Below are 27,968 nucleotides of genomic sequence, written 5' to 3' on the forward strand. Positions count from 1 at the left end.
GGCTCCTAATCGCTCACCTGCCTTCCTGCCTGGTTGCCCCTAACTGCCCCCACACCAGCCCGATTGCCCCTCACAGTCCTCCTCCCCCTGCTGGCCTGGTCACCCCTAACTGCCTCCTTCTGACAGCCTGGTTGCCCCCAAATGCCCACCCTGTCAGTCTAGTTGCCACTCACTGCTCCCCTGCCAACCTAATCGCCCCCAACTGCCCCCCTATGCTGGCCTGGTAGCCCCTAACTGCCTCCCCTGCCAGCCTGGTCACCCCCAACTGCCCTCCCTGCCAGTCTGATCACCCCCAACTTCCCTCCCCTGCTGGCCTGTTTGCCTCCAACTGCACTCCCTGCTGACATGATCGCCCACAACTGCCCTCTCCTGCTGGCCATCTTGTGGTAGCCATCTTGTGATGATGTGGGGGCAGCCATTTTGTGACAACATGGGGGCAGCCATCTCATGATGATGATGCAAGGGTGAGATGCCACCTAGGCTTTTATTAGTATAGACTAGAGACCCAGTGCACAAAATTCATGCATGGAGGGGAGGTCCCCTCAGTCCAGCCTGCTCTCCAATTCAGGACCCCTTGGGGGATGTCTGATTGTAGGTTTAGTCCCTCTCACAATCCTAGACTGCTGGCTCCTAATCATTCACCTGCCTTCCTGCCTGTTTGCCCCTCACTAACCCCCTGCCAGCCTAATCGCCCCCAACTGTCCAGCTCTGCCAGCCTGATTGCCCCTAATTTCCCCCTTGCTGGCCTGGTGACCCCCAACTGCCTCCCTGCTGGCCTGATCACCCCTCATGGCCTCCCCCCACCAGCTTGGTTGTCTCATGCAGCCTGCTGTTCAGTTGTTTGGTCGTCCCTCACTAACCCCCCAGCCAGCCCAGTCGTAGGCAGCCATCTTGTGAGGGCATGAGAGTTAATTTGCATATTACCTCTTTATTATATATGATATGCATAAGCCATGGACACAGTCAATAATATGGGTAAAGCTCGGGGTGGGGCAAGTGTTGGGTGGAGGGGGACAAAAAGGGAGAAAATGGGAGACATCTGTAATACTGTCAATAATAAAAAATAAGTAAAAAATGTATTAAAGACTACTTAAAAGCCTGTTGAGACTGTAGGGTCTAAATGGAGTAAACTGAATTTCTTAGAAGGCCATGCTGAGTAAATATTTCATGTCAATATCAATAATTAAATCTATATTTTTAAAAGGGCATTTGATGAAGAGAGCTTTTTTATCATTTTTATTTTGTAATTTGTTCTCTTTTGGATACTTAGATTAGTCTTGAAATAATATCCTATGGCTTTTACATATTGCTTTGACATTTGCCAGTGAACTTTGTATGGCTTCAAGTCTTCTCTCTAGACCCATATTTTTATTTGGCTCAGAACATAGCTTAGAGCCACCACTGCCAGCTACAGCAGAACAAGTACACTGAGTGGCCAGATTATTATGATCTCTGTGATCTCTGAATGCATAATAATCTGGCCACTATATATATTCTGGTGCATGAATTTGTGCATGGGTGGAGTCCATCCAGCCTGGCCAGGGGGAGGGGACATGGGTGGTTGGCCAACCTGCCTGCTGGTCCAACTCCTGGTTGAGGGGACAATTTGCATATTAGCCTTTTATTATATAGGACATACACTGAATGGCCAGATTACTATGCATTCAGAGATCATAATAACCTGGCTACTCACTGTATATCGGTATTCACACCACTCAGTCACTGTCAAAGACAGTGACTGTCAAAGACAATGCCATTTCCCAATTCTCCAGATTTGCAACCCTAGAATTATTTTATAGTTTTTTCTCCTCCATTAGCAAATCTTCCATTGGGTTATTTTCATTTTCTTTTAAACTGTAGCCGTGTGATTTAACCCTTCTTTTCCATTATTTTATAGATTCTCATGACCTATCACATATTGTTAAAACTGCCTCTTGGTTGGTCTCCATGATTCCAGTAGCTTCTTAACTAGTTAGTGCTCAGTGCCAAGATTCACTTCCACAAATACTTTTTTTTTAATATATTTTATTGATTTTTTACAGAGAGGAAGGGAGAGAGATAGAGAGCTAGAAACGTCAATGAGAGAGAAACATTGACCAGCTGCCTCCTGCACACCCCCCAGCGGGGATGTGCCCGCAACCAATGTACATGCCCTTGACCGGAATCGAACCCGGGACCCTTCAGTCCGCAGACCGACGCTCTATCACTGAGCCAAACCAGTTTCGGCCACAAATACCTTTTTTAATCATAGGAACCTTTGCATAAAAATTGGTAATGGGATCAAATATGAATTCTTAAGCCTCTTTTTTAAAGTTCTTGCAACAATTTTTGACCACTAATATTTATCTTAACAACCTGTCCTTCTCCCTTCCTCTCTTCTTTTCTCCTTCTTTCATCCTCTTTCTCCCTGTTTCTCTTTCCACCAGCCCCATTTCTCTGGTTTCATTAGAAGTTTCTATTTAAACCACAATTTGCTTGCCATTACCAGTGTCTGACTTGCAATTTTAAAGCTCTGGTCCTTTGCAAATGCCATTTCTTTAGGTTGATATAACCTCGGCCCATATAACTGACTTAAAAATTCTTTAGGGAAGCTTCCTGTTATTGCACCTGACTGCTCACTTCACTCATTAAATATTTACTAAGCACATACATTCCATTTGTATATTCAGTTGTTACTCTGTGTGTATGTTTTAGGCTATTTTCTATATTGATTTCCTGTCACCTCCAAATAGATTGTAAATATATTGAGGGTAATGCCTAAGTCTGATTTCTCTCCTCTTTCTGCCTTATTATGAGGCTCTCCACCCATATGAGGCTCTCCACCCAGTAAGCTTTCAATGCATATGAACTGACTTTGGGCATTATTTTCTAGACATAAACAAAGGTGAAATCATCACCACTGTTACAGGTTCAGTCAATGTTTCCACATAGTTTGCATGTAGACTTTGTCTATCATCTTTACTCAGATATGGAATAACAAGAAAGAGGTGAGTATACTATTGGTCAAGCACTTAGTTCTGTATTTGTAACTGCAGTTCAGTTCAGTACATAAATAGTACATGATGGATACCCAGGAAAATGTTAAGTGTCCAGCCCAGTTATTCTCAAATTCTTGAATGCATCATAATCCTCAGATGTGCTTGTCAAAACCCAGATCACCACAGAGTTTCTGACTTTGTAGTTCTTGGATGGGTTCCACAATTTTGCATCTCTAACAGATACCCAGGTAATGTTGGTGCTGCTAGTCCAGATACCACACTTGGAGAACTAGTGATCTAGGCAGTACACAGAGGGGTCTAAGACATGGTCTCTGGTTTCAAGGAATTTATAGTCTTTTCAGGGTTACAAGCCAGGTGAAGGAAACATTTTACAGCAGAAAATATTATAGAATATTTTAGTATTATTCATTCAAGAAATATTGAATGAGTACTAACTACGTGCCCAGCATTGTTCCAGGTAATGGAGTTATATCAGTGAACATGATAAATAAAAATCTTTATTCTCATTTGAAGCCTTAGCTCATAGGATAATTCTAGTGAGAGAAAGCAGACAATAAATAAAATACATAAAATGTAAGATAATTTAAGTGCTAAGATCAAAAAGCAAAAGAAAGAGGATAAGAAATATCAGAGGGTTTTGAAATTTTAGGTGGTCAGAGAAGGCCTTCCAATTCCATTATTTGACAGGTATTTATTGAGTGAACATTGTGTCAGGCATTGCTATAGATGATGGTGATATAACCATAAATAACACAAATAATAGCAGACTTATTTGAGAGCCAGAAAATTTGGGGTTTTGGTGTTAATTTTTATGAACTAATTATGTGACTGAATGGCTGATACTTCTCCTTTCTAATCATTGGTTTCTCCATCTGTTAAATGGAACAATTAGACAAAGTTATGCTTGAACTCCTATACATCTCATAGGGTATAGGATGCTAAGTACTGGAAATATATAAGAGTGCTTGAAGAAGACTTTGTAGAGGAAGAAAAAATGGTTTCCATAGGCACAGGGGAGCAATAGTGTTTGTGTGGTGAGAAGAAAATTTCAGAAAAAGAATAACATGAGCAAAGCATAGAAGTAAGAATGGGAGCTACATGTTCAACAAAAAACAAGGAGGTCAAAGGGTAGCTTAGATAGTTGGGTGGGAGGTGAGTGCTCAGTAAAGATGAGGTCCTGGCTAATTATAAAGCATTTTGGATGGGAGCCCACTGTGGGTTTTGATCTGGAAATGTTACAATTATATAGTCAAAGTGAGTGTTTCAGGAAGATTAAAATAACCTCCATTTAATGTTCAAAATTCATAATTTTTCCATAAGATGATCTCAGAATCATGAAAATTTAAAGTCATAATTTGTTATATCACTTATTATATTGCTATAAAACTAATTTTAATGTCTTTTTCAAGCCCTAAAATCCAATAATCTTATTTCTTTTTTTTTTTTTTAGAATACTACCATATGCTTAAACGAGAAACATATTACTATTTAGACTTAGGATTTGAAAGCTTAAGGGATGAATTGAAATAGAAAATTCTTACTGTTTATATTATTTTGTATTTTTGTTATCACATGATATGTATGGTTGATTTGTTATTGGATTTGTCCTCAGCCAGATATATAGATAGATAAATCTGTATATATTAATCTATACACACACACACACACACACACACATAAATAGTACTCACTGAGTGGTGCAAATATTTCTAAGACCAAGCTTCTCCCATCTGCTTGCTTGGTCATAGGTAGCACGGGTAATATTCTTGGGAATTGTCTTCTAGTTTTTTATCTTTAATCAGCTGAGGAATATCAATATCTGTTGTACGTTTGTTGCTTTCCAGGCTAAAAGTAAAATCGTACTCTTAGAGACAGTTACTCTGGAAGACAGCAATGATAAGGGTTAGCTGTTTAAAGAGTTGATATAGAGACTTAGAGAAAGTTGTTTCAGGCAAAAACAAAAAAGTAGAAAAGGATATCTTGGATATTGGTTATATAAACATTCCAACCTTACCTTCACTTTCAGATCATATCATAACTTCTCAGAGATACAAAGGTGAATTTAACAAATCAAGGCAGACCAAATACTCAAAGCTCTCATTTATTAAGGGTAGTTTAAACACAAGTTACGTATGACCTCCAAAATACTTAATTGTCCCTGGAATAAGGTAAGCAAAGGTGACAATGATTATTATATTAAAATGGAAAGGGATTATTTTCCCTTTTATCTTCAAAATTGTGAGTAATAATGCTTCATGATCCATTTTGCAAAGTACTAACTTTCTTCAGAGTTATTTTGACAAATGAGGCACACCCAGAGATATGTTGCTTTGTGAAGAATAGCTAAAATGTCTGGAGAATTTTGGGATTGTAGAACCAAAAATGTTACTGGGTCACAAAGGTGATATTTTTCCCTTCTATGTATGCATGATTCTTTTGTATTTCTTTCTAATAAACAGGGGAAGGAGAATTGTCATGGGAACATTCTGATGGTGATATCTTCCGGCAACCTGCCAACAGAGAAGCAGTAAGTGTGAATAGCTCAAATAATTCAATATTTCACAGCATCAGGTCAAACTTTCCTCTCCCCATGGCTACTCTCCCAGCAACTCCATAAAAGGGTCTATGTCTAAAACCATATTTCTTCCCTTTCCTGAAAAAATTAAATGGCATCATCACCAACCTATAACCATTTTAGTACACTGTGTAATTGGTAACCAGGGCCAGGACATGAATGCAAAGAAATCATAGCCTCAAACATTAGAAAGCCTTCATCTAGAGTAGAACATGGTTCCCTTTCAGGATGACTTGCCAAATATTTGTCTTCTCTAAGGAAGGAAGGCTACTGCTCCTATTCTCAACAGTGAAGACATTCTGTGAATTGTAAAGTAGGCCAACCCATTCTATTGGCAAAGGTACTTTGGAAATGTCCAAACAAACCCTCCCCTACCTGTGGAAGAGAGGCAAGGTAGCAGGATAAATTTTTCCTTCTCATTCTGAAACATCTTCTCATTTCCATTCTTGGTTTTAATCTCAGCTTTATGAGTAGGCATCTCTCTACATATAGTAATAGCATCTCTTGTTGCTTTATATTGTTAGATAATTAACAAAATAGAATCTCTCTTTAAAAAAATATTTTAATTGATTTTTTACAGAGAGGAAGGGAGAGGGATAGAAAGTTAGAAACATCAATGAGAGAGAATCATCGATCAGCTGCCTCCTGCACCACCCCTACTGGGGATGTGCCCGCAACCAAGGTACATGCCCTTAACCGGAATCGAACCCGGGACCTTTCAGTCCGCAGGCCGACGCTCTATCCACTGAGCCAAACTGGTTTCTGCTAAAAATATATATGTTTAAGTACAGCAACACTTCAAACATTTTAAAATAGTAAAAGAATTTGTTCCAGTTCAAAGGATTTATATTAAAAGTCTTATAAATGTGTACAAAATGTAGAAAGACATTCATTGTACATACATGAGTATTTATCACACTCTTGTACAAAAAAAGTGTACAGGGGTATTCAATGCAGAATTATTTTCATAAGAGTAAAACAGAGACAACCCAAGTGTCTATTAGCTGAGGCATGGTAAAACACCTTATCTATGGGGTCCTGTGCAAGTCTTAATAATAATGTAGTACAGCCGAAGCCGGTTTGGCTCAGTGGTAGAGCGTCGATCTGCGGACTGAAAGGTCCCAGGTTCGATTCCGGTCAAGGGCATGTACGTTGGTTGCGGGCACATCCCTGGTAGGGGGTGTGCAAGAGGCAGCTGGTCGATGTTTCACTCTCATCGACGTTTCTAGCTCTCTGTCTCTCCCTTTCTCTCTGTTAAAAATCAATAAAATATATTTTAAAAAATAATAATAATGTAGTACATAGAAATGTAGTAAAGTGAAGAATATCAAAATTATATTATGGAAACAAAACTAGGTACAGGATACAATTTATACTATCATATCTTTATGTAAAAATTATGTGTTTTCATGTATGTAAATGAATATGAAAAGATTTAGAAGGTCACATACCAACATATTAGAGTGGTGATCTCAGAGGAGTTGGAATTGGGCAGAAGGATAGGTCGACTTAGACTTTTTAGTTTATATCTTTTGTATTATTTGATGTTTTACAATGAGTATGAATTAGTTTTTAATAAATAAAATTTAAAGGATTTTCTAAATCCCTGGGAATTAGTTCTCAACATGCAACGGACACAAGGCAAGAGTCTAGGTAGTGATACGGCAGACCTATAGTGAGGGTGTAAGATGTTAGTAGAAGACATAATAAAATGACAAATCTTATATGATAATCCTATATAATAAATAGGTAATATTCTAATTAACCCTCACACAGTCACCTAGAGTGGAAGCTGGGTTCCCATAACACAAGATGGCTGCACCCACAGCAGAGGCAGGGTTCCCATAGTGATCAGCAGTGACCTGAGGCTGCATGGTGCTGGGCTAAGATGGGGGACCCGAGGCTGCACCCTCACCCAGTGGGGCTTAACTGGGAACCTCAGGCTGTGTCCCCCACCCCGGCACAGGGCTGGGGGACATCAGGCCACACACTCTGCTCTGCAGGCCCTGACGGAAGACCTCAGGCTGCACCTCTCTACCCAGCGGGACTTGGTGGGGACCTCAAGGTGCGTTCCCCACCCCAGTGTTGAGGCCAGGGACTTCAGGCCATGCCCCTTCCCTGGTGCCAAGTGAAGAGTCCTAAGGGTGTGCCAGGGAACTTGAGGCTGTGTCCTCCCTGGCATGCACCAGGGGACTGGAGGCTGCACCCTCCACCCAGTGTGATTTAATGAGGGACCTGAGGCTGTGCCCCCTGCCTGGTGGGGCTTGATGAGGGCAGAGCCAGCTGGTCTGGATCTCACCCAATGTGGGTGGAGCTGGCCAGGTCTGGGTCTCACATGATTTTGAGGCATGTGCAGGTGGGCGGGGACTTGACTCTGTGTCCCATGGTGCACCCCAGACTCTAACAGGGGGAAGATTTTCATATACATTTACTAATTTTTTTCAACTCTGACACTTCTATTACAGAGAAAGGGCAAACAGCAATATTAAAATATTTTCTCTAATTCCCTTTAAATGTGCACAAATTTCATGCACTGGGCCACTAGTACAAACATAACAGGGCATCTTAGGTCATGCTTCCCAATTGTCACATGTGCCCTTTCTGACTTACATGCCCCCAGCTTGCCAACACCCTCAGCTTCCATTTTCTGTGTTGTGAATTTTCTCTTTTTCTCAGCCCCAAGTTTTGGTTGTTGTAGGAAGCTGAGAGTGGCTAAATTAGTGGCTGTCAACCAGATGCCATTCTAAACCATATTTAAATTTCAGTCACCTTGAGCTGTATGCCTTAATCTGGGTGCCTTGGTTCAGAGCCATTACTGATAAGGGCATTAATTAGCCTTTCTTCTTGACTTCTTCTTATGCTGTCCCCAACTCAATCTTTTGTCTTTCAGCCTCCTTGTTCTTCCTAAACCGCTGGTAATAGGCCTGGACTTAATCCAGTACTTTCTGTAGCAAAAGAGGTCAGGTACAGTATGCAGGGCCTTGAAATAGTTATTCACTTTCAAAGGAGTTCAAGACTTAACTCTAGAAACACATTTGGGCCTGGTAGACCAAAATGTCCAGATAGTTACACTTTATTATAAATAAACTAGAGACCTGATGCATGGATTCATTCACTGGTGGGGCCCCTCAGCCTGGCCTGTGCCCTCTCGCAATCCAGGACCCTTTAGGAGATATCAGGCTATAGGGATTAGACCAAAACTGGCATTCCAACATTCCCTGAGGGATGTAGTAGTACATGAAGTGGCAGGGGGAGCCCGAGCCCAGACCAGGCATCATGCTATTTCCTCTCATCCTGGCCTTACAGCACCTGCCTCTGCCACAGCTCAGTAGTGCTGCTGCAGAGGCAGGAGAGGCTCACACTGCTACAGTGCTGCCACAGCTGTGAACTGGACAGCTGTGAGCCCAGTGTCTGGCACCCGGAGTCAGGCTGCAGTGTGCTCCCACTGTAGGAGTGCACTGACCACCAGGGGCAGCTCCTGCATTAGCATCTGCCCCCTGGTGGTCAGTGTGTATCATAGCAGCCAATCAAATGGTCAACTGGTTGCTTAGGGTTTAATATATAGAGATATTTTCCTTTGTTCTAAAAGATATAAATATTTGCAATATTATTTGAATAATAAATAGCATCTGTAATAATGGAAAATTATTTACATAGCACATAGTAGCCACCCAATAAATATCAGTTAAATCAATGGGTGTGAAAGATGGAGTGAAATGAGAGTGTGTTAGGGAAGAGGAAAACTTTTTTTTAAACCTGAGGATGTGTTTATTGATTTTAGAGAGAGAGGCAGGCGGGGGAGAGACACAGAGAAACATCGGTGTGAGAGAAAAACATCATTTGGCATCCCATACATGCCCCAATGGAAATCAAACCCACAACCTAGCTTTGTGCCCCGACTGGAAATTGAACCTGCAATTTTTTTGTTGCTTGGGACACTGCAACCAATTCAGCCACCAAAAAAGGTCAGAGGGGAATTTTATATTAATGCACAGAAATTTGTCCCAAATCAGAGAGAAATTCTTTAAATGTGTTTGTTCTTTACTAGTTAAAAATTAGAAGGTTAGAGAATCCCTTCTGAATATCTTTTGCAGTTTCACTTTCTACATGAGAGGGGGGAAAGGGAGCCTTATCAACACAGTTCTGATTTATTAGATTGTCCCATTTAGTGTGAACCCTCAAAACCTCAGTTCAACAGAAACACAGCTAATTAGTTTATTTTGCGAGTTGGGTAAAAAACATCAGTTTACCAAGTTTTACAAAGTGCACAGGAAAGAGAAGTGTTTTAATTGTGACTCCTTTGTAAGAACCTGAAATAGTTTGTGTTTGATTTCTGGATCATAATTTCATATTAACTGGTCCCATTTCCATGGGGAAATTGTGTGTGTGTGGGGGGGGGGGGCCGCAAAGGTAGGTGCAGGGTGGAAAGCCAAAACATGAAAACAAGCATAATTTTGTTTTAGACAACAGCCAAACTCTGATTTGCCACCAATATATTACTTATAGATTTACCATTAGAAAAGTGTAAGAGTTTGGGATAGAAACAATATGAAATGTAAAAATCCATGTCTCATTCACATTGTCAGAACAATGGTTTAGGAAGGAAACTGGCCTAAGTGTCTCTCAAACAAGAATAGTCCTAGTTACTAGTGATGAGAGATATAATGTGTGGATTATAATACTTTCTGAAGGCATTTTAAAAGTAAACGTTTGATTTTGCCAAAACTCTAGATTCACTTGCAATTGTAAGAGATAATACAGAGTTATTTACCCAGTTTCCACCAATGGTAACATCTTGCAAAACTTTAGTACAGGATCATAACCATAAAGGCATTTTTCCTTCCTGAACTCTTAGAACTTTTGTGTCTTCACCAATAAAACCCTATAGAAAATTTGTGATCTATACAATTTATATATAACCTTCATTATTGTAAATTTAGGGGAAAATGCATCACATCATTATTACAATCATTTTGTACCAGTGAAAATAAAGTTGCTATTAACAAAATAAAAATCACTGCTATATCTTAGACCTTAGAACAAATAAGGTGGAAATTCCTGGGGAACTGCTACATTGATGGGGATTTTCCAACACTGGAAAAGAACTGTTGTCCTGGCCAGGTGGCTCAATTGGTTGGAGCATCATCCCATACACCAAAAGGTTGTGGGTTTGATTCCCAGTCAGGGCATATACCTAGTGCGGGTTTGATTCCTTGTTGGGACATGTACAGGAGGCAACCGATGGATCCTTCACTCTCACTTTGATGTCTCTCTCTCTCTCCCTTCCTCTCTTTAAACATACCCTCAAGTGAGGATTAAGAAAAAAAGAAAATAATTGTTCAAGAGCTATCTCAAAAACCTAATATATCAGTCCTTTAAGTCATTAAATCAAATATTGAGCAGACTACAACAAAACGTAGCAAATCTGAAACCCAATACAAAATAATATTGAAAGTAAATAATAGTTGAAAAAATTTTTTAATTAAAAGTGATTTTGAAAAAAAGCTTACCTATATGGTCATTTCTATCTAACTAGTTTTTTAACTTATTTTTTATTGAGGTAATATTACTAAATAGCATTATATAAATTTCAGGTGTACATTATAATTTGATACATGTATGCATTATAACATGCTCACAACTAAAAGTCTAGCTTCCATCCATTACCTATATTTGACTACATTTCACCCTCCCCCCCCCTTCCTTTCCTCTCTAGTAGCCACCATTTTGTCATCTGTATGACTTTGTTTTTGTTTTGTTTGTAACTGTTTTGTTCTATATTCCGCATATGAATGAAATCGTTTGGTTTTTGTTCATTTTGTCCTCTTTCAAGCAGCCTACTCATAGTTGGTTTTTAAGATGTTTCAATTTTACTTACAACTCTAAGGCATTAATACTTTTTTCTTATTTGCTATAAGATACAAGATTAGGGCAATAACTCTAAAAGAGCCATTACTCTTAAATAAAAATCACACATGACCACCCCCACTCCCAGCCTAAAACAGAAGATCCTTTATGTCAGTAATTCTCAAACTTGGTTTCAAATTAGAGTCCAATGGGTTAAGGGATATACCCCAGACCAATTCCAATCAACTCCCTGGGGTTGGGATTCAGGCATCAGTAATTTTACAGCTCCCTAGGTGATTCTGTGTGCAGCCAAAGTGGAAACGAGTGGTATGTGTAGTTGTAAACATTTCTATATTGGAAAGAACTTTTCTTCAGATGAGTTTTTATCATATTTGTGGAACACTGAGCTTGACCAGACACTATCTCACCCACCTTCTACTCATCTTCCTCTTCCTCCTCCTGTACTTCTTCTTTCTCTTTCTCCTCACTCACACTCTCCTGCCAGCAATAAAACTTAAACCTTCATTGTCACCTTGAATAAAATCCCTCTACTCAATGGCCTGTTTCTTTGTCTGTAAAACACAAGACTTACATAAGATGAAGTGGGTGGGGTAGTGGTGGTTCACTGGTTTCTGAACTTTTGTTTTGTCTTGAATCATTTTTCTACCCTTAGCATATGTCTAAGTTCTAAGTCCCTGGTACTAAAGAACAGCTTTTCATTTTGTGCTCACCCTCATGAATCAGAGAACTTCTTGTGCTTATAGCTTATCCTGGGTCAGTGACCTTCCCTCTCAAATTCTAGTCCTGTCAACCTCCCTCCTTTTAGCATCAGTAGGACATCCAAAATTAAAAGTCCAAAACGTTGCCAAACTCCAAAAAGGACAGAACAATCTGTAATGGCCTTTGTGAAATCTGTAATGGCCTTTGTGAATTATGGCAGAAAAAGACGTATGAGCCATTGTGGAGATAAAAAATATTTACACTGAGAATCCCATCTGTGTGAATGATAATAAATGGATACAAATTCTTATTTGTGTGCATTTTTACAGCAATGCACCAGGATGGGCTCTTCTTAGAGGGAATAAAGTTCTCTTTCTCTAACTCCAGCTCCTGTTCACTCCCCCCCCTTCTCTCACTTAAAGCCCCCTCCAAAAGAGTGATAATAATTCCCAAAGATGAATTTGCAAGATGTGTGCTTATGGAACATAACTGTATTAAATATTTTATGGAATGGCAGGATCACAGGACTCCATAACTATTTTCTCAAAGTTCCCTGTTATTTATACCACTTCATACAAGGATCTTCTTTTTCAATGCCTACAAAACCTTTTAATGGGTTTCTCCTCCTTTATCCCTAATAATTGTCTCTAAAACACTGTTATTCTTCATTCAAATCATCCTCCATCATCCTCTACCTCTTCATTCATGGCATCCTCCTCCATCCTCTACCTCAGGACAGAGGTGGGTAGCAAGGTAGTGGGTTCATCATGTGTCTTTACCCCTTACTGAAAGAGCAATGATGGCATTATCTGTGCTACAAGACTCTAAGCTTTCATTCATTCATTCATTCATTCATTCAAGTTTTTCTTATGAGCACCTTCTAGATGTTAGGCACTATTTTAGGGATGGAAAATATAGCAGTTAAGAAAGTCCTTGCCTCTGCAGAGCTTAATTATATTACCGGCATGCACTGTCAGTTCACTACCTATAAAATATCTACACTATCTGTGCACTGATCTATGATCTCATGCCATTACCTATGTTTAATCTCTATACATTTATCTGGCCTGTACTTGACTCCCATCGCTTCCTCCTATTAAGTTCACCTTTATGCATTTTCAGGGTTCAATGCTTGGAAACTCAGTTTTAATTATTACTCTATTTTTAAAAATATCCCTCAAAAGCTTCTATATGATCACCTCTGTTGCCTACCCCTTAGCCTGTCATTTAAAGTTTAAATTTCTCCATGATCTGGTGCCAACCCACTTTCAGGATTTTATCTTTCAACTGTTCCCTTTTATGGACTCTATGTTCTCTGCTGCACCTTGTCAACTTGGAAACCTCTGCCTGCAATACTCCTCACCAACTCTGCCTAAAAGAAGTTTATCCACTTTTCATGACCCAGCTCACAAAGCCTCCCCAAAGAGAAGCTTTCTCTCGTGTCATAATCTTCACAGTATTTTATACTTGTCTTATGGCTTCTGTCACATCATTCTTACCGGTGAATGTTGCAGGCTTAACTCTTAAACCCAAATGTGTACGTTTTATGAGCAGGAAGAATTCTTCACCCTTTTTAGCTATTTGCTCCCTCATGAGTTTGTAGGTGAATCAAGTACAATCCTACCTAATAAAAAAGTAATATGCAAATTGGCCACACCTTTGCTACACCCAAGCCAAGCCCACCAGCCAATCAGGGTGAGTATGCAAATCAACTCAGCCAAGATGGCGGTTAATTTGCATATCAAGACAGCATGGAAAGAAGCCCAGCGCTGCACAAGGGAGCAAAGCTGTGGGGAAGCAAGCCAGCTGGGCAGGGGAGAAGGAAGGGAAGCAGGTGGGGCTGGGAGAAGGAAGAGAAGCAGGTGGGGCGGGGGAGAGTGCAGCGGAAGCCCTATTGCAGGAATCTTCCTGCAACAGGCTACTAGTTTTCTATAAGAAGAGAGAAAAGCCCAGGCTGGTGTCCCTCAGTTGGTTGGAGCATTGTCTTGTACACCAAAAGGTTGCGGGTTTAATTCCTGGTAAGGGCACATACCTAAGTTGTGTGTATGGGAGGCAACAAATTAATGTTTCCTTCTCTCTCTCTCTCTCTCTCTCTCTCTCTCTCTCTCTCTCTCTCTCTCTCCTTTTACCTAATATCAATAAACATGTATTTGGGTGAGGATGAGAGAAAGAGAGAGAGAGAGACAGAGAAAGAGAGAGAGAGAGAGAGAGAGAGAGAGAGATCTCAGTATGCTGCCAGTGCTGATTTACTTTATGTCCCTATTTTTCTCTTGATATGGGTAGATGTGCAGTTTATTTTTCTTAAGGATTGAATATATATATATATATATATATATATATATATATATATATGCCTAATATGTTAAGTGTCCAACTGTTTAACCAGTCGCTATGGCATGCACTGACCACCAGGGGGGGCAGATACCCCAACTGGTAGGTTAGCTGGGGTTCAGCCAATCAGGATTGGGCAAGATGAGCCAGGTATGCCCTGGAACTCTCCTGTGGTCCCTCCCTGACCCCTATCATGCATTGGTGGGTCCCTCAGCCTGGCTTATGCCCTCTTGCAATCTAGGGCTCCTTGGAAGATATTGGAGAGTTGGTTTTGGCCTAATACCTATAGGCCAGGCTGAGGTACCTCTCTGGTGCATAAATCAATATTTTTATTGATTTCAGAGAGGATGGGAGAGGGAATGAGAGAAACATCAATGATGAGAGAGAATCATTGACCGGCTGCTCCTGCATACCCCCTGACCCCCACTTGGGATCAAGCCCACAACTGTGTGACCTGCTGATTCATAGATTGACATTCAACTTCTAAGCTACACTGGCCAGGCAGATGTACAGTTTAGAGCAGAGCTCATCACTACAAAATGATTAAATGCACTCTAATATATGTAAAGCTACTTCTGCCTTTTCGTTGGTGGATTTGAGGAACTGAATTTGTCCTTGTCATTTTACAGAGACATTCTTACCACCGTTCTCACTATGACCCTCCACCAAGCAGGCAGGCTGGAGGTCTTTCCCGCTTTCCTGGGGCCAGAAGTCACCGAGGAGCTCTTATGGATTCCCAGCAAGCCTCTGGTACTATTGTGCAGATTGTCATCAATAACAAGCACAAGCATGGACAAGGTAAGGGGCATGTTCATTTTGCAACACATCTACATTAGGGCTTCAGCAGCCCTGGTCTTTGGAGGGCTCAAGCTGGAAAGGGCCTTTTCTCCCATGCATATGATACATTCTCATGTGGATCATTCACTATCAAGTCTACAAGTTGAGTATGGACAAGTAACTCCAGAGGACACTTAGGATTTCCCTAAATACAGCCCAAAGAGTATAGCTAATATTTTAGGTGTATCTGTCATTATTTAGAACAAAAGTTGAGAAAGCAATGAACCTAATGCAGCTTACAGCATTACTCAGTTGCCCCTGGGAAAGTTCATTGTATCTTTAGCAAAATGAGAATTTGTTCATTCTCTAGTAGGGGACCCACTATTCAAAGGTAGCAAGTGCCAAATGCTTTTGAAGCTCTTTTCCATACCTTAGAAATAGCAAATATCATACCTCAATGCAACCCAGAGTCTCCTGAGGCTCTTGTGAAAGATAAATTTCCCAGGATCCATGCTTATAAATTCTACCTTATATGAAGAGATTGTCCTTAAGAATGAGTAATCCACTGAGAAAAATCCAGAAACCTCCTGGCTTAGGACCAGGAGGACTGATCAGATTCACACTAACATGCAGCCCACTCAGCCAGCCAGCTGGCTACAGCAGGCATCCATACACATCCAAAGCCCATTCCTTCCTACACAAAGTTCTCCTGCCTCCACACCCCCAGTAAGGGGTGTGGGGAGAGGAGAAATTCAAACAATTGACTTCTCTTTACTTTTTAGGCGTTGTGTCAACCAGCTCTTCTGAGCAAGCGCTCAGCTGGTTCCTTTTTATGAAACCATAAACATGTTTTGTTTCCTTTAAAGGAAAAAACAAATCAAAGACAATTCTCTGAATGGGTTAAAAGTAATAAATTATTAAAACAAATGATTGAATAACATGAGTGAAAAACAATATGTTACAAAGAAATCCTACTATAAATCTCAAAAAAGCTGGTCAAGCCAGAGCTAGTTGATCACATCTGTTACTAGTTAGATATGAATTTCAGATTATAGATAAAAAAAATTAAATTGCTTTTGAAACTAAGAAGTTTAAAAGAAGAATCTGCAAAATAAAACTCAACTAAAAATGGTGATGTATTAGAAGAATTGGAAATATTTACAATCGATTAGGGTTTGGTTTGAAATATATTATTTTTAAATCCTAAGTAATTCTGATATGAATTTCTGAAATGAGGATGAGTTAGGTAAAGATGCAGTTTGATTCTTAATACTAAATTGCCTCTGGTAAGTTTCATTTGCTCTGAACATATTTCAAAACCTTAAAAAAACATGGGGGGAAATGGACTTTGAAAATCCTAAATCCCATAATTTCTATAGGCCTCTTCATTTTCAGGCTCACCCCTTGATTTTCTTCATGTCCTACAAAAGCCCCAGCTGGTTTATATTTATTCATTGCCCTCCCCCGCCTCAATTGATTTGGTTGCAGCAGTACTTTCCTGACATTTCTATTATAGTTAACTGTAGAATTACTTGTCTCCCCCACCCCCAACTCCCAAAGCCCCAGATGGATACATTCAAAATTATCTTGAGAATTTTTTGGCAAGGAGAAGGTAGTGTTTCCCTCTAGAGAATTAACCCCGCCCTGTTGCACTTCAGAGTGTAGGCTCTCATCCAGTCTAGATTGCTTCCTTAGTCCAAATGTTTAAGGGAAAGGGAACAACACTGGAAGTCCTGCCTGCACTTTTTATTTTTTAGCTCTCCTGTTAACTACGTGCTCCTCTGAGATACATAGCAGTTTATTTGATCCCTTGGTAAAGTCAAAGAAAAGAAGTGACAGGAAGGACTCCATCATCTTGAATGTAAGTCCATTCCTAAATTTTCTTAAAGCAGACAATGTACCTACTGGATTGCATTGTCTAGAATGGAGTATCACTGTCTAGGGAGGAGAGAGAATAACACAGCTTTCCTGTCTTGTCATGTGATTCTATCTACAGCCCAGAGCCTTAGGGTTCAGATTTCAGGTCCCTATTTTATCTTACTGTAAGGTTGGGAATTTCTCTGGTTTAGGTTTTTAGGTACTTGGAAATATTTACATAGATTGACCTGTTGGAGTGCCTAGTACTCTAGCAACTCTTACAAAGGATGGGAAAAGACAACCGACATCAACCATATTTCCTAATGTGACCCAGTGGACTTGATGAGAGAGAAATAGCCCAATGATTCATTCTTCTGAGGCCACTGTCTTCCAGCCAAATCAGTCAATTCCTAGAAACGCCCCAAGTGGGGTTATTTCTCCCACCCTAGCCCCTCCTTAAGTGATACAACCCATCCTGTTGTTGATTGGGATGCTGAAAGGTCTCCCTGGGTATGATGAGGTGATGGTAAGAATGAGAAACACACCCAATCCCAGCCATGGCTTGAAATCTCCAAAATGTCTCAGTACTCTCAAAAAGGGAGACAACACATTCTCAGACCTTTCCACTTACAGCCCTGTGTAGTTCTCATCCTGGATCCTAGTTCCATGCCTCACATTAAGAGCTGGATATGTTTTGGTTGTATTGCATTGAAGGATGTTCCTGTGATCCCTTACCATCATAGGCCCCTCAACCTACAGCCCAGAAGCTTGCTTTTGCAAGGCCCCTCAGAAAACATGGACCCAGTAACTTCACTTCCCAGTCAACAAATGTGATACCACCAAGGATATATCAGGGCAGGCAGTGATTCACTCTAGCCTAATCTCTACAGCCACTATGAGATGAGGGACAGAGGACACTGCCTGAAGTTTACAGGCAAAAAAGGGCTACATTTCACCACTTATCTGGTTAGTGTGGGTCCTTTCCCTCCCAATCTTGTCTTAGCACCTTCCTTCCATGGCCAGTAACATTAGGCTCTGTAGATATTTGTGTTGGTGGGTTGGACTCATAGCATTTGTTATTGTGAATGGATTTGCTTCAGTATTGGGAGGGGGAAATGGCCCATTGGAAAGAGCAGTAGTGTTTGCATCTAGCTTCCCTAGATGGTAAATCTCTGTGGGAAATTTTCATGCGAAGAAGCACATGCACTTGGGCCATATTATCTATGGAACTGTAGCCATTAAAACTATATTCTACTAGAGGTTCCTTATCAGATACCCAGAATAGATAGAACTTTGCTTTCATTCATTCCTGCACTTAAAAAAATACATTTACTTATGGAGAGCCAGACACTTATGAGCATCCAAAGGCTACTGCTGAAGAATCCGTATAGTTGCTGATGATAGAACAAGACCCATACTGTATTTATTTGGAAGAGGCTGCCCTGTAAATGTATCTCCATGGCCATGTAAAGAACTAAAAATGCTTGATCTTAAAGGGTTCAGGGTTTGGGTTCTGAGCACAGGGGCCCATTTCAGTTCCCTAGCCTTTAATTTCCAGTATTGTGTTCTCTTCCAGTATGTGTTTCCAATGGAAAGACCTATTCTCATGGTGAATCCTGGCACCCTAACCTCCGGGCATTTGGCATTGTGGAGTGTGTGTTGTGTACTTGTAATGTCACCAAACAAGAATGTAAGAAAATTCACTGCCCCAACCGATACCCCTGCAAGTACCCTCAAAAAATAGATGGAAAGTGCTGCAAGGTGTGTCCAGGTAAAAAGGCCAAAGGTACGTTGATTGGAACCCCTGTCTTTGATTAACAAAGATCCCCACATAGTCATTCTCAATGTTCTGTGAACAGAAACATAATCAACCTGCCATATTATTGTAATGATAACAGTTCTACTAATAATTAACTGCATTCTCCTCTCTTTTAAAGGGCTGTTAAGACTGTTGCTTGGAAGAAATGACCTACTAAGTATTTGTTTCTATCAACCCTACCTTTGATTCCATGTAGCCCTAAATGTCAAACTTTAGCCTTGGTTTTATAAATAGTAGAGAAATTGGCTTATGATGAGAATTAGGAAGAACAATAACAGCTTTCATTTATATTACTATTTAACTCATCAAGGCATGATCACATCCAATACCCTTTTGAGATAGGATAAGAGACAGGTGAGGTATAGTGGAAAGAGATTGGGTTTTGGTTCTAATCTAAGTTTCTGTGCGACCTTGGAAATGTGCCCTATCTGCTCTGCGCCTAATCAGCCTCATCTGTATAATGAAAAGCTTAAAACAGTTGACCTACAAGCCCCCTTTCAAGACTAAAATCCTATCATGATATTATTATTTCTTTGTAAATTATAAGAAAACTGAGGTGCACAATTAGTGATTTGTCCAGAGCCACACAAATAGATAATAAAACCAAAGCCTGGAAGCCATGTCACTTACAGCCCATTGTCTTTTCCAGAACAGTAGAAAATGTAAACTGATTTAAAAATGCCAGATTAATTATTGAAATAGTGCTTTTAACACATGAGCTAGATAAAAATATTGTTTGTAGTATTGGTTTTTACAGAGTATGGAATTGGTAACCAAGTATTCTAGCCCTGACTCTGCCGCTGATTTACTGTGTGTCCTAGTTCAAATCACTTCATCTCTCTGAGCTTCGATTTTCTTCTCTGCAAAATGCAGGGTTAGAATAGATTATTTCTTAGGTTCCTTCTACCTTCAACATTCTAAGAGTGAATAAATTAATTACTTTCAAGGATATGAATTTATCATTTCTTATGCCTATATACAAAGCATTTTTATAAACACAGTTGAAAAAAACAAACATTTTTAAATGCAGGCAAAGAGCTAAAGTATTTATTTCTTCAATTTGGGTGATTTCTCATGAGTGGCAGGTAACCATGATTTTATTCAATGTACATTTTTTGAGCACCATCATGTGGGTCAGTGGTTCCCAAGTTTGTCTACACACTAGAATTCCACAGAGATCTTCTAAAATTACCTGTGTCCCATCCTTAGAGATCATGATATAATTGCTATGAGGTGTGGCCTGCACTTTGGAATTTTTAAAGATCCTCAGATGATATTAATCTGCAGACAAGTTTGGGAACCCTGGCTGTAGGCCCAGGGTGGTTTATGGTCTTGCTACTCAAAGTGTGTTTTGTGGACCAGAAATACCTGAAAGCTTTTTAGAGATAGAGATTCTCAGATTTTCCACAGGCCAACTGCATAGAATCTGCATTTCAACAAGACTCGTGGGTTGATTCCAATGCACATTAAAGTTTGAAAAGCATTTATTAATGGCATAAACAAAATCTCTCTTAATGTAATGACCCTCATCTTCCAAAGTAAACAGGGGCAGGGTGTAAATAAGAAGGACCAGAGCTATCTGATCTGGAGTAGATAATTGGGCCATTAAAATTGGTGAGGAAATGTACTCACTAGGGGTAGGGAGAGAGAACATTCTGATGTTGAAATGGATGGGGGGCCACCCAGCCATGATGGCTTATTATGACTTTCAAGTATGTGATCTCACTGGATCCTCAAATATTTTAGTGTCACTTAGGGGTAATTCCACCAATACAGTTTTCTCTTTGGTCAAAGGTCTATCACCTATAGTCATATAAGTAATACAACATGATAATTTCAGATTAAATTAATAGCTACCTAAAATACACCAGGTAAGATAAATCCTCCTACTGTGTAATATTACAATTTGAATCTCGGATCTTTCAAATAAAAAGTTAAATAGGTAAAACCTTGTGAGAACAGAACACAGAACAGGCATTGCTTTAAAATAATTGGCCTCTCTTAAAAACATTACTTTCTATACTCTTTGACTAAACCATTTCACTCCTAGAAATCCTGTGTATGTAGTAAGATACATACACAGATATATAAACAAGGATTTTTGCTGCAGTGCTATTAACAATAGTGAAAAACTAGCAATATGAGGATAGTTAAATAAATGATGGTGCATTTATACTATGGCATAGCACATAGCCATTAACAAAATAAACTGAAAAACAAAATAGAATCAGAGGCATGAATACATGGAACAGACTGACAGAGGTCAGAGGGGAGGAGGTAGGGAAGGACTGGGTAAAATAAAGTGAAGGTATTAGCCAAAGAATGTATATGAATAGCCTATGAACACAGACAATAGTGTGGTGAAGGCCAGATGAGGATGGCAGGGATGGAAATGTAGGGCATTTATAACAGTGTCAACAATAAAAAAAAAAGTGGCCCACAGCAAAATAATAACCCTCCTTTCCCAAATAATCATCTAGACCAAGATTTAATGGCATAGAAAGATGTTTGCAATATATTTAAGCTACAAAACAATATGTATAATATGATCCCATTTATGTGTTAAAAAGAAAGTGCCTATAATAGACAAAAAAAATACTGTAAGGGTATATAGCAGAATATTAACAGTGTCTATCTTTAGGTGACTGAATTATGGGTAATTTTTCTTTTCTTTTTTTATCTCTATTTTTCAAAGTATATTATGTTTGTAATTAGAAAAGAAATAATATATTATTTTTAAAACTGCCCTCCAAAATTCTAATTGGCAATATATTGAAGAGTCTAATTGACTCAACCAGTTTCTATAAAAAAGCTGTTTTCCCATCTACTGAGATGTGTGGAAATAATGGACTTATTATTTTGTTTATTTGTTCACTTTACTTTATCTCTGTGGGTTGTTGGGTTTTTGTTTTTTTTTACATTTTAATGAATTTATTGGGGGTGACACTGGTTAACAAATTATACAGGTTCCAGGTGCATGATTCCATAAGAAATAGAAGACTAATTAGCAACATGGAAGTGAGAGTGTCTGTACTAATGTCTGTACTGAGACAGACGTTAGTGTCTGCATATTGAATGAGTCCTGATAATCATATTGCCTAACAAGAGTACCTATCTAGAGGTCGAGCACCAGCTGCAGGTATTCAGCAAATTCACAGCATCAAAGGGCATGCACTTGATTATACATTCAATATTGAAATACATATTATGTGCCTACAGATTATGAGATACTACTATAGGTACTGAAAATTGAGAAATGAACAAGACAAAGGCTACTTGCTGGCATGCTTGTTACATTCTAGTGGGGGGGGGGGGGAAGACAGTGAACACAAACCAATAAGGTAATTTTAGGTTGTGATGAGTACTGTGAAGAAAATATAAATAGAATTAGATGATAGTAAATGGCTGGTGACACTTTCAAAAGAGTGGTCAGGGAAGGCTTCTCTGAAGAGATATTTGAGTAGAGTTCTGAATGATGTGAAGGAGTGAGAAATGGGAAGATCATGACATCACTGTCTTCTTAGAAAATAAATATGACAGAGGAAAAAGAACAAAGGATTGAGGAGAGAAAAAAATGATGGGGAAAAAAGGAAGAGTAAATTTAGTTATTCATGTTGAAAGGGGAAAAGAGACAAAATTTGTTATAACAAATTATTGCAGTCTCCTTTAGTAACAAACTACGACCAAAATAAAGGCTGTGAGTTTTGTCTTTCCCTCTTGATTGTTCTCTGGTAGAGGCTGCCTTACCTGACATCAGGATTGTGTAGGACTTCCACTTTCTGATAGTTCCCCAACTCCCCGCTCACCCCACTATGCCATCCTGATACCAGGAATTCCCATAATTACACTTCCTTAGGGATTAAAACATAAAAAGTTCCTATTAAGACTTAAAAGTTTCCTGGGCTGGGCTAAAACATCTTCATCAGTCATCACCACTTCCATAAGGAAATAGTTTCTTAATTTCTTAGTTCTGGAGGGCTCAGAGCAGGAGCATTCCCCTGAGAAGTGGGAGTCGCCAAAAAATGACTTCAAGCATGGCATGCTTCCCTGGAAGGAAATGAAAGTAAATGAACATGAGTGATCAGAAAGCACCTTGAGGTGGAGGGTGTAGAATGAGGAGAATGTTCCTGAGTAAGTAGTTCGAAATACACTTTGTTTTACACTTAACATTTCCAAGTGCCAATAAAAAAAGGGGGGAGGGGGTGTTGCTTGTAGATCCCTTCTGATGAGTGATTTAAGCTCTTGAAGGGGAAGGAGTGTTGGTGAAGGATGACTCTTCAGGACACTGTGAGAATATTTAGAATATTGTAGGTTCTTCCAGTACCATCATGGATTTCATATGACAGTTATGACCATAACCAGTATTAAGCTAGTGAACAAACTAACAAATGAACTTAGCTCATACATTAAGGTGATAATTACGTATATAAGAGTTCCTGTGCATTTAGTGATCTCCCCATCTTCACCCACTTGAAAACTGCTAGCACACCCCTTATATCTAACATATCACCTTTTTTAGACTGATCCTCCTGGGAATTAAATAACTAAAAAGAAGGTCTAAAGGAGAAAGGAAGTTTCATTTTAGGATAATCTAAAAATTGAGTAATCCAACCTGGAATCATCAAGGGAAGATTTGGTTTTGTCCTCACTGTGTCAATCAGATGGTGGGGATGGAAAATCTAATCAGGTCAGCAAGAGTCATCAATAGCAATTTGATTACAACCTCTTGTATAAATATGCCTCATTTTTTAACAGTGATCTTCCTAATTAGAGTCAGCAAATGCAAAGCACTTAATATTCAATGCTTTTAATATCTACACTAATAAAAGAGAAACATGCAAATTGACCATCACTCCTCTATGCCCACCAGCCAATCAGGAGTGAGTATGCAAATTAACCCAACAAAGATGATGGCAGCCATAGAGCTCGAACAAGCAGGAGGCTTGGGTTGCCCCCAGCGACAGAGGAAGCCAAGCATCCAATCTGCCCTGGCCTCCACTCAAGGACAGTCTGGGAGCTTGATTCACTGGGGGGTGTGGAAAGCCTGAAAACAGCCTTCAGCTACTTACCCAGGCTAGCTACACACCCATGGAATGAGGGTCCCCACTGGGGGCTTGGCCAGCCTGCAAACAGCCATCAGCCCCTCACCCAGGCTGGCCAGGCAACCCCCCACCCTGAAGGGGATGTGGCCAGCTTGAAAACAGCCCTCAGCCCCTCACCCAGGCTGGCCAGGCACCCCAGCAGGGATTCCCACCCTGAATGGGGTGTAGCCAGCTTTGAAACAGCCTTCAGCCCCTCACCCAGGCTGGCCACACACACACACCTCAGCAGGGACCCTCACCCCATGGAGGCATAGCCGGCCTCTTGCCCAGGCTGCCCCATGCCCCAAGGGAACCCCCACCTTGATCCTGGACACCCTTCAGGGCAAACAAGCCAGCCCCCACCTGTACACCAGACCTCTATCTATACTAATAAAAGGGTAATATGCTAATTAGACTGGGAGACCTTCCAGGAGACCTTCTGGACATTCTTCTGGACAAAGCCATGGTGGTGGGGCCAAGATAGAGGAGGTTAGAGGCCATGAGGGAGGGAAGTTGTGGGTGATCAGGCCAGGATGGGACAGCAGTTGTGGGTGATCAGGCCAGTGAGGGGGGCCATTGGGGTTGATCAAGCCAGTGGGGGGAGGGGGGGGCAGTTGGTGGTGAGAAGACCAGCAGAGGTCCCAGTTGAGGGTGAGAAGGCCATCAGTGGGGGTCAGTTGGGGTGATCATGACAGCAGGGGGGCAGTTACGGGCAAGCAAGTCAGTCAGGAGGGAAGGTAAAGGTGAGCAGGCCAGCTGGGGGGATGTTGGGGGCAAGCACATTGGCACAGACAGATGGGGGTGATCAGGCTGGCAGGGGTCATTTGGGGGTGAGCAGGCTGGTGGCAGGGAAAGTTGGGGGCAAGCAAACTGGCAGGCAGAGTGGTTAGGGGCAATCAGGCAGACAGGCAGGTGAGCAGTTAAAGCCAGGAGTCCCAGATTGTGAGAGGGATGTCTGATTGCCAGTTTAGCCCAATCCCTGCAAACCTGCAGTCAGATATCCTTAGAGGGGTCCCAGATTAGAGAGGGAGCAGGACAGGCTGAAGGACACCCCTCCTCCCTCCCATGCACCGGGCCACTAGTCTTACAAAATAAAGAGGTAATATGCAAATTGATCTTGCATAAGATGGCCACCCTCATGTGGTCACAAGATGACCACCACAAGATGACCAGAAGGGGAGGGCAGTTGTGGGTGATCAGGCCAGCAGTTAGGGGTTACCAGACCTGCAAGGGAGGGCAGTTGGGAGGGGAGGGTAGTGCGGGGAGGGGGGGTGGACTACCAGGCTCACAGGGGAGGCAAGTTGGGGCGATCAGGCCAGCAGGGCAGCAGTTAGGCATTGATCAGGCTGGCAGGGGAGTCAGGGGAGTGGTTAGGGAGTGATCAGACTGGCCGGCAGAAGCAGTTAGGGGCAATCAGGCAGGAAGGCAGGTGAGCAGTTGGGCGCCAGCAGTTGCAGATTGTGAGAGGGATGTCCCAGATTGGAGATGATGCAGGCTGGGCTGAGGGACACTCTCAAATTTTGTGCACTGGGCCTCTAATACATATATAAAGAGCCAGGGTCTGTAATGTCCAAAATAACTGAAGGGACGACAGAATGCCAGACTGTGCACACAGCAGGCTCGGGTGGGCGGGGACTCATGGGCAGACTGAACTGCTGACCTCTCAGAGAGAGCGAGGTGGGGCTGATCAGTCCTTGCCCCCCCCCTCTCTTTCTCTCTCTCTCTCTCTGGACCTTGCCAGCAGCTGAGTCTCTCTCTCTATCCAAGAGGTCAGCAGTTCAGCCCACTCACCAGCAGTCTGGGCTAGGTGCTGATCAGCCCCAGTTCTATGATCAGGCCTGGAAATAGGCCTGGAGACACTGACTGGCATAGAAACTGACCAATCAGAACCTAATCTGGGTGAACTGCAAAGGCAGAACCTAAGGTGGGGGCTGAAGAGGGTTTTAAGGGCAACAGCTGTTTGGTGTAAGGTATAAGAAAGTGCTTCAATTTTTTAATGACTGGATTGGCAGTATAGTACATATAGCTGGCTATCAGTCCAGATATAGGGATTATGTATTTTTGTCTGCCAAGAACATCTCCTCCTGATGAAAAAGACTCCTCCCCATTTAAGCAATCCTATCTTATATAATCAATCTATACTAATAAAAGGGTAATATGCTAATTAGACCAGGTCAACTGGCCATCTTCCAGATGTCCGGCTTCCTTCCAGACAGAGCCATGGTGGTGGGGGCCAAGGCAGAGGCAGTTAGGGGTGATTAGGCCAGCAGGGGTTCAGGGACAATCAGGCTGGCAGGGAAGGGCAGTTGGGGGGGAGATTAGGCCTTCAGGGGAGGACAGTTGGAAGCAAGATCAGGCCAGCAGGGGAGGGTAGTTAGGGGTGATCGGGCAGGCAGGAAGAAAGGTTAGAGTCCCCAGTCAGAGAGGGTGGAGGCTGGGCTGAGGGAACCCCCCCTACCCCATTCACAAATTTTGTGCCCTGGGTCACTAGTGTATATATATATTGATTTCAGAAAGGAAGGGAGAGATAGAGATAAAAACATCAAAAATGAGGGAATCATTGATTGACTGACTCCTGCATGCCCCACACTGGGGTGGAGCCTGCAACTTGAGCATGTGCCTGACTGAAGCCATACTGTCTGGGCGAAAATATATATATTGAGAGAGTGAGAAAAGGAGGAGGAGGAAGAGGAGGAGGAGGAGGAGGAGGAGGAGGAGGAGGAGTAAACTGTACAATCTAAATATAATCTAGATATATGTACCCTGACTGGGAATCAAACCCATAATGTTTCAATGTAAGGGACAATGCTCCAACCAACTGAGCACACCAATGTTCGGTGCTCTTAACAGATACTTTCACAGATGGTTTCTGCCCTTATTCAAAGTTTTCAGAGTGTCCATGGCTTCTCTTTGTTGTTCCTGATTTGAGTGTACACTTTGCTAGTAAGTATACATCTGAAGAGGGTGCCCAGGGGCCAGCAGAAAAAACACTTAACTCACAGATAGTCAGCCAAGAGAAACCTTTCTTGATAGGGAAGTGAGGAATAGGAAGGGTGAAGTGGAATAGGGAATATCAGGAGGTGGTATCTTTATTCCTGGAAGCTGAAATCCAAGTTTAGATTATACTTTAAATGATCCGTAGTTGAGGGAGTTGACCAGTTTTTTGTGTGTCTCCCAACCATCCATTTGGCACAGCATGCATTATGACTAAGCTGACATCTAGCTGTTGGCACTGATATTGATTTGGTATTATCTTTCCCCTTATAAACAAATCAAAGAGCATTCAGAAATGTCAAACTAATTTGGATAGATTAGTATTGGGTCGGCAACTACGTAATTGCGGATTTTTTAAAGAAAATCAAAGACATTTTTTTCATGGAACTAAATAACTTTATTCTGTAATGTATTGCCCATTTTGATCAATGACCTTTTGCCATCTTTCAGGCAGCATCATAATCCCACGTTCAAAAAACTTCTGGTTTTTATTAGCAAAAAACTGAATCAGGTACGATTTGACATCATCATCATTATTGAAATTTTTACCATTCAAGGAGTTTTGTAAAGATCGAAACAAAAAGTAATCAGATGGTGCAAGGTCAGGACTATATGGTGGATGTGGCAAATCATCCCAACCAAGCTCCATTAATTTTTGCCGAGTGACCAAAGATGTGTGTGGCCTTGCATTGTCATGATGGAATACAACACCTTTTCGATTTGTCAATTCGGGCCGCTTTTCTTCAACTGCATTGTTTAATTTCGTTAGTTGTTCAATGATCGTTCGGTTGGGTGGTAAGAGTTCAAAGTAGACAATTCCTTTGTAATCCCACCAAACTGATAACAAAACCTTCTTTTGATGAATATCAGCTTTTGATGTTGTTTGAGTTGGTTCACCTGGCCTGCTCCACGATCTTTTCCGCTTGATATTGTTGTAAACAACCCATTTTTCATCACCAGTAATCAGT

The 27,968-nt window shown here is 41.1% G+C and overlaps 1 protein-coding gene across 5 annotated transcripts in view; it reads left to right on the forward strand.

Moving 5' to 3' along the window:
* The window catches only part of CHRDL1 (chordin like 1), a 183,275-nt gene that overhangs the window by 145,404 nt on the left and 9,903 nt on the right, over window positions 1-27,968 (forward strand). For 3 of the 5 annotated variants that reach the window (XM_036454461.2, XM_036454462.2, XM_036454465.2), the window contains exons 7-9: window positions 5,459-5,526; window positions 15,102-15,270; window positions 18,683-18,892. In XM_036454461.2, coding sequence (XP_036310354.1) covers window positions 5,459-5,526; window positions 15,102-15,270; window positions 18,683-18,892 — 447 coding nt within the window. The remainder of the gene's footprint in view (window positions 1-5,458; window positions 5,527-15,101; window positions 15,271-18,682; window positions 18,893-27,968) is intronic. The other 2 variants (XM_036454463.2, XM_036454464.2) reach the window with 1 other exon arrangement.

This window comes from Pipistrellus kuhlii, unplaced genomic scaffold (genome assembly GCF_014108245.1).
Source record: "Pipistrellus kuhlii isolate mPipKuh1 unplaced genomic scaffold, mPipKuh1.p scaffold_m20_p_29, whole genome shotgun sequence".
NCBI lineage: Eukaryota > Metazoa > Chordata > Mammalia > Chiroptera > Vespertilionidae > Pipistrellus > Pipistrellus kuhlii.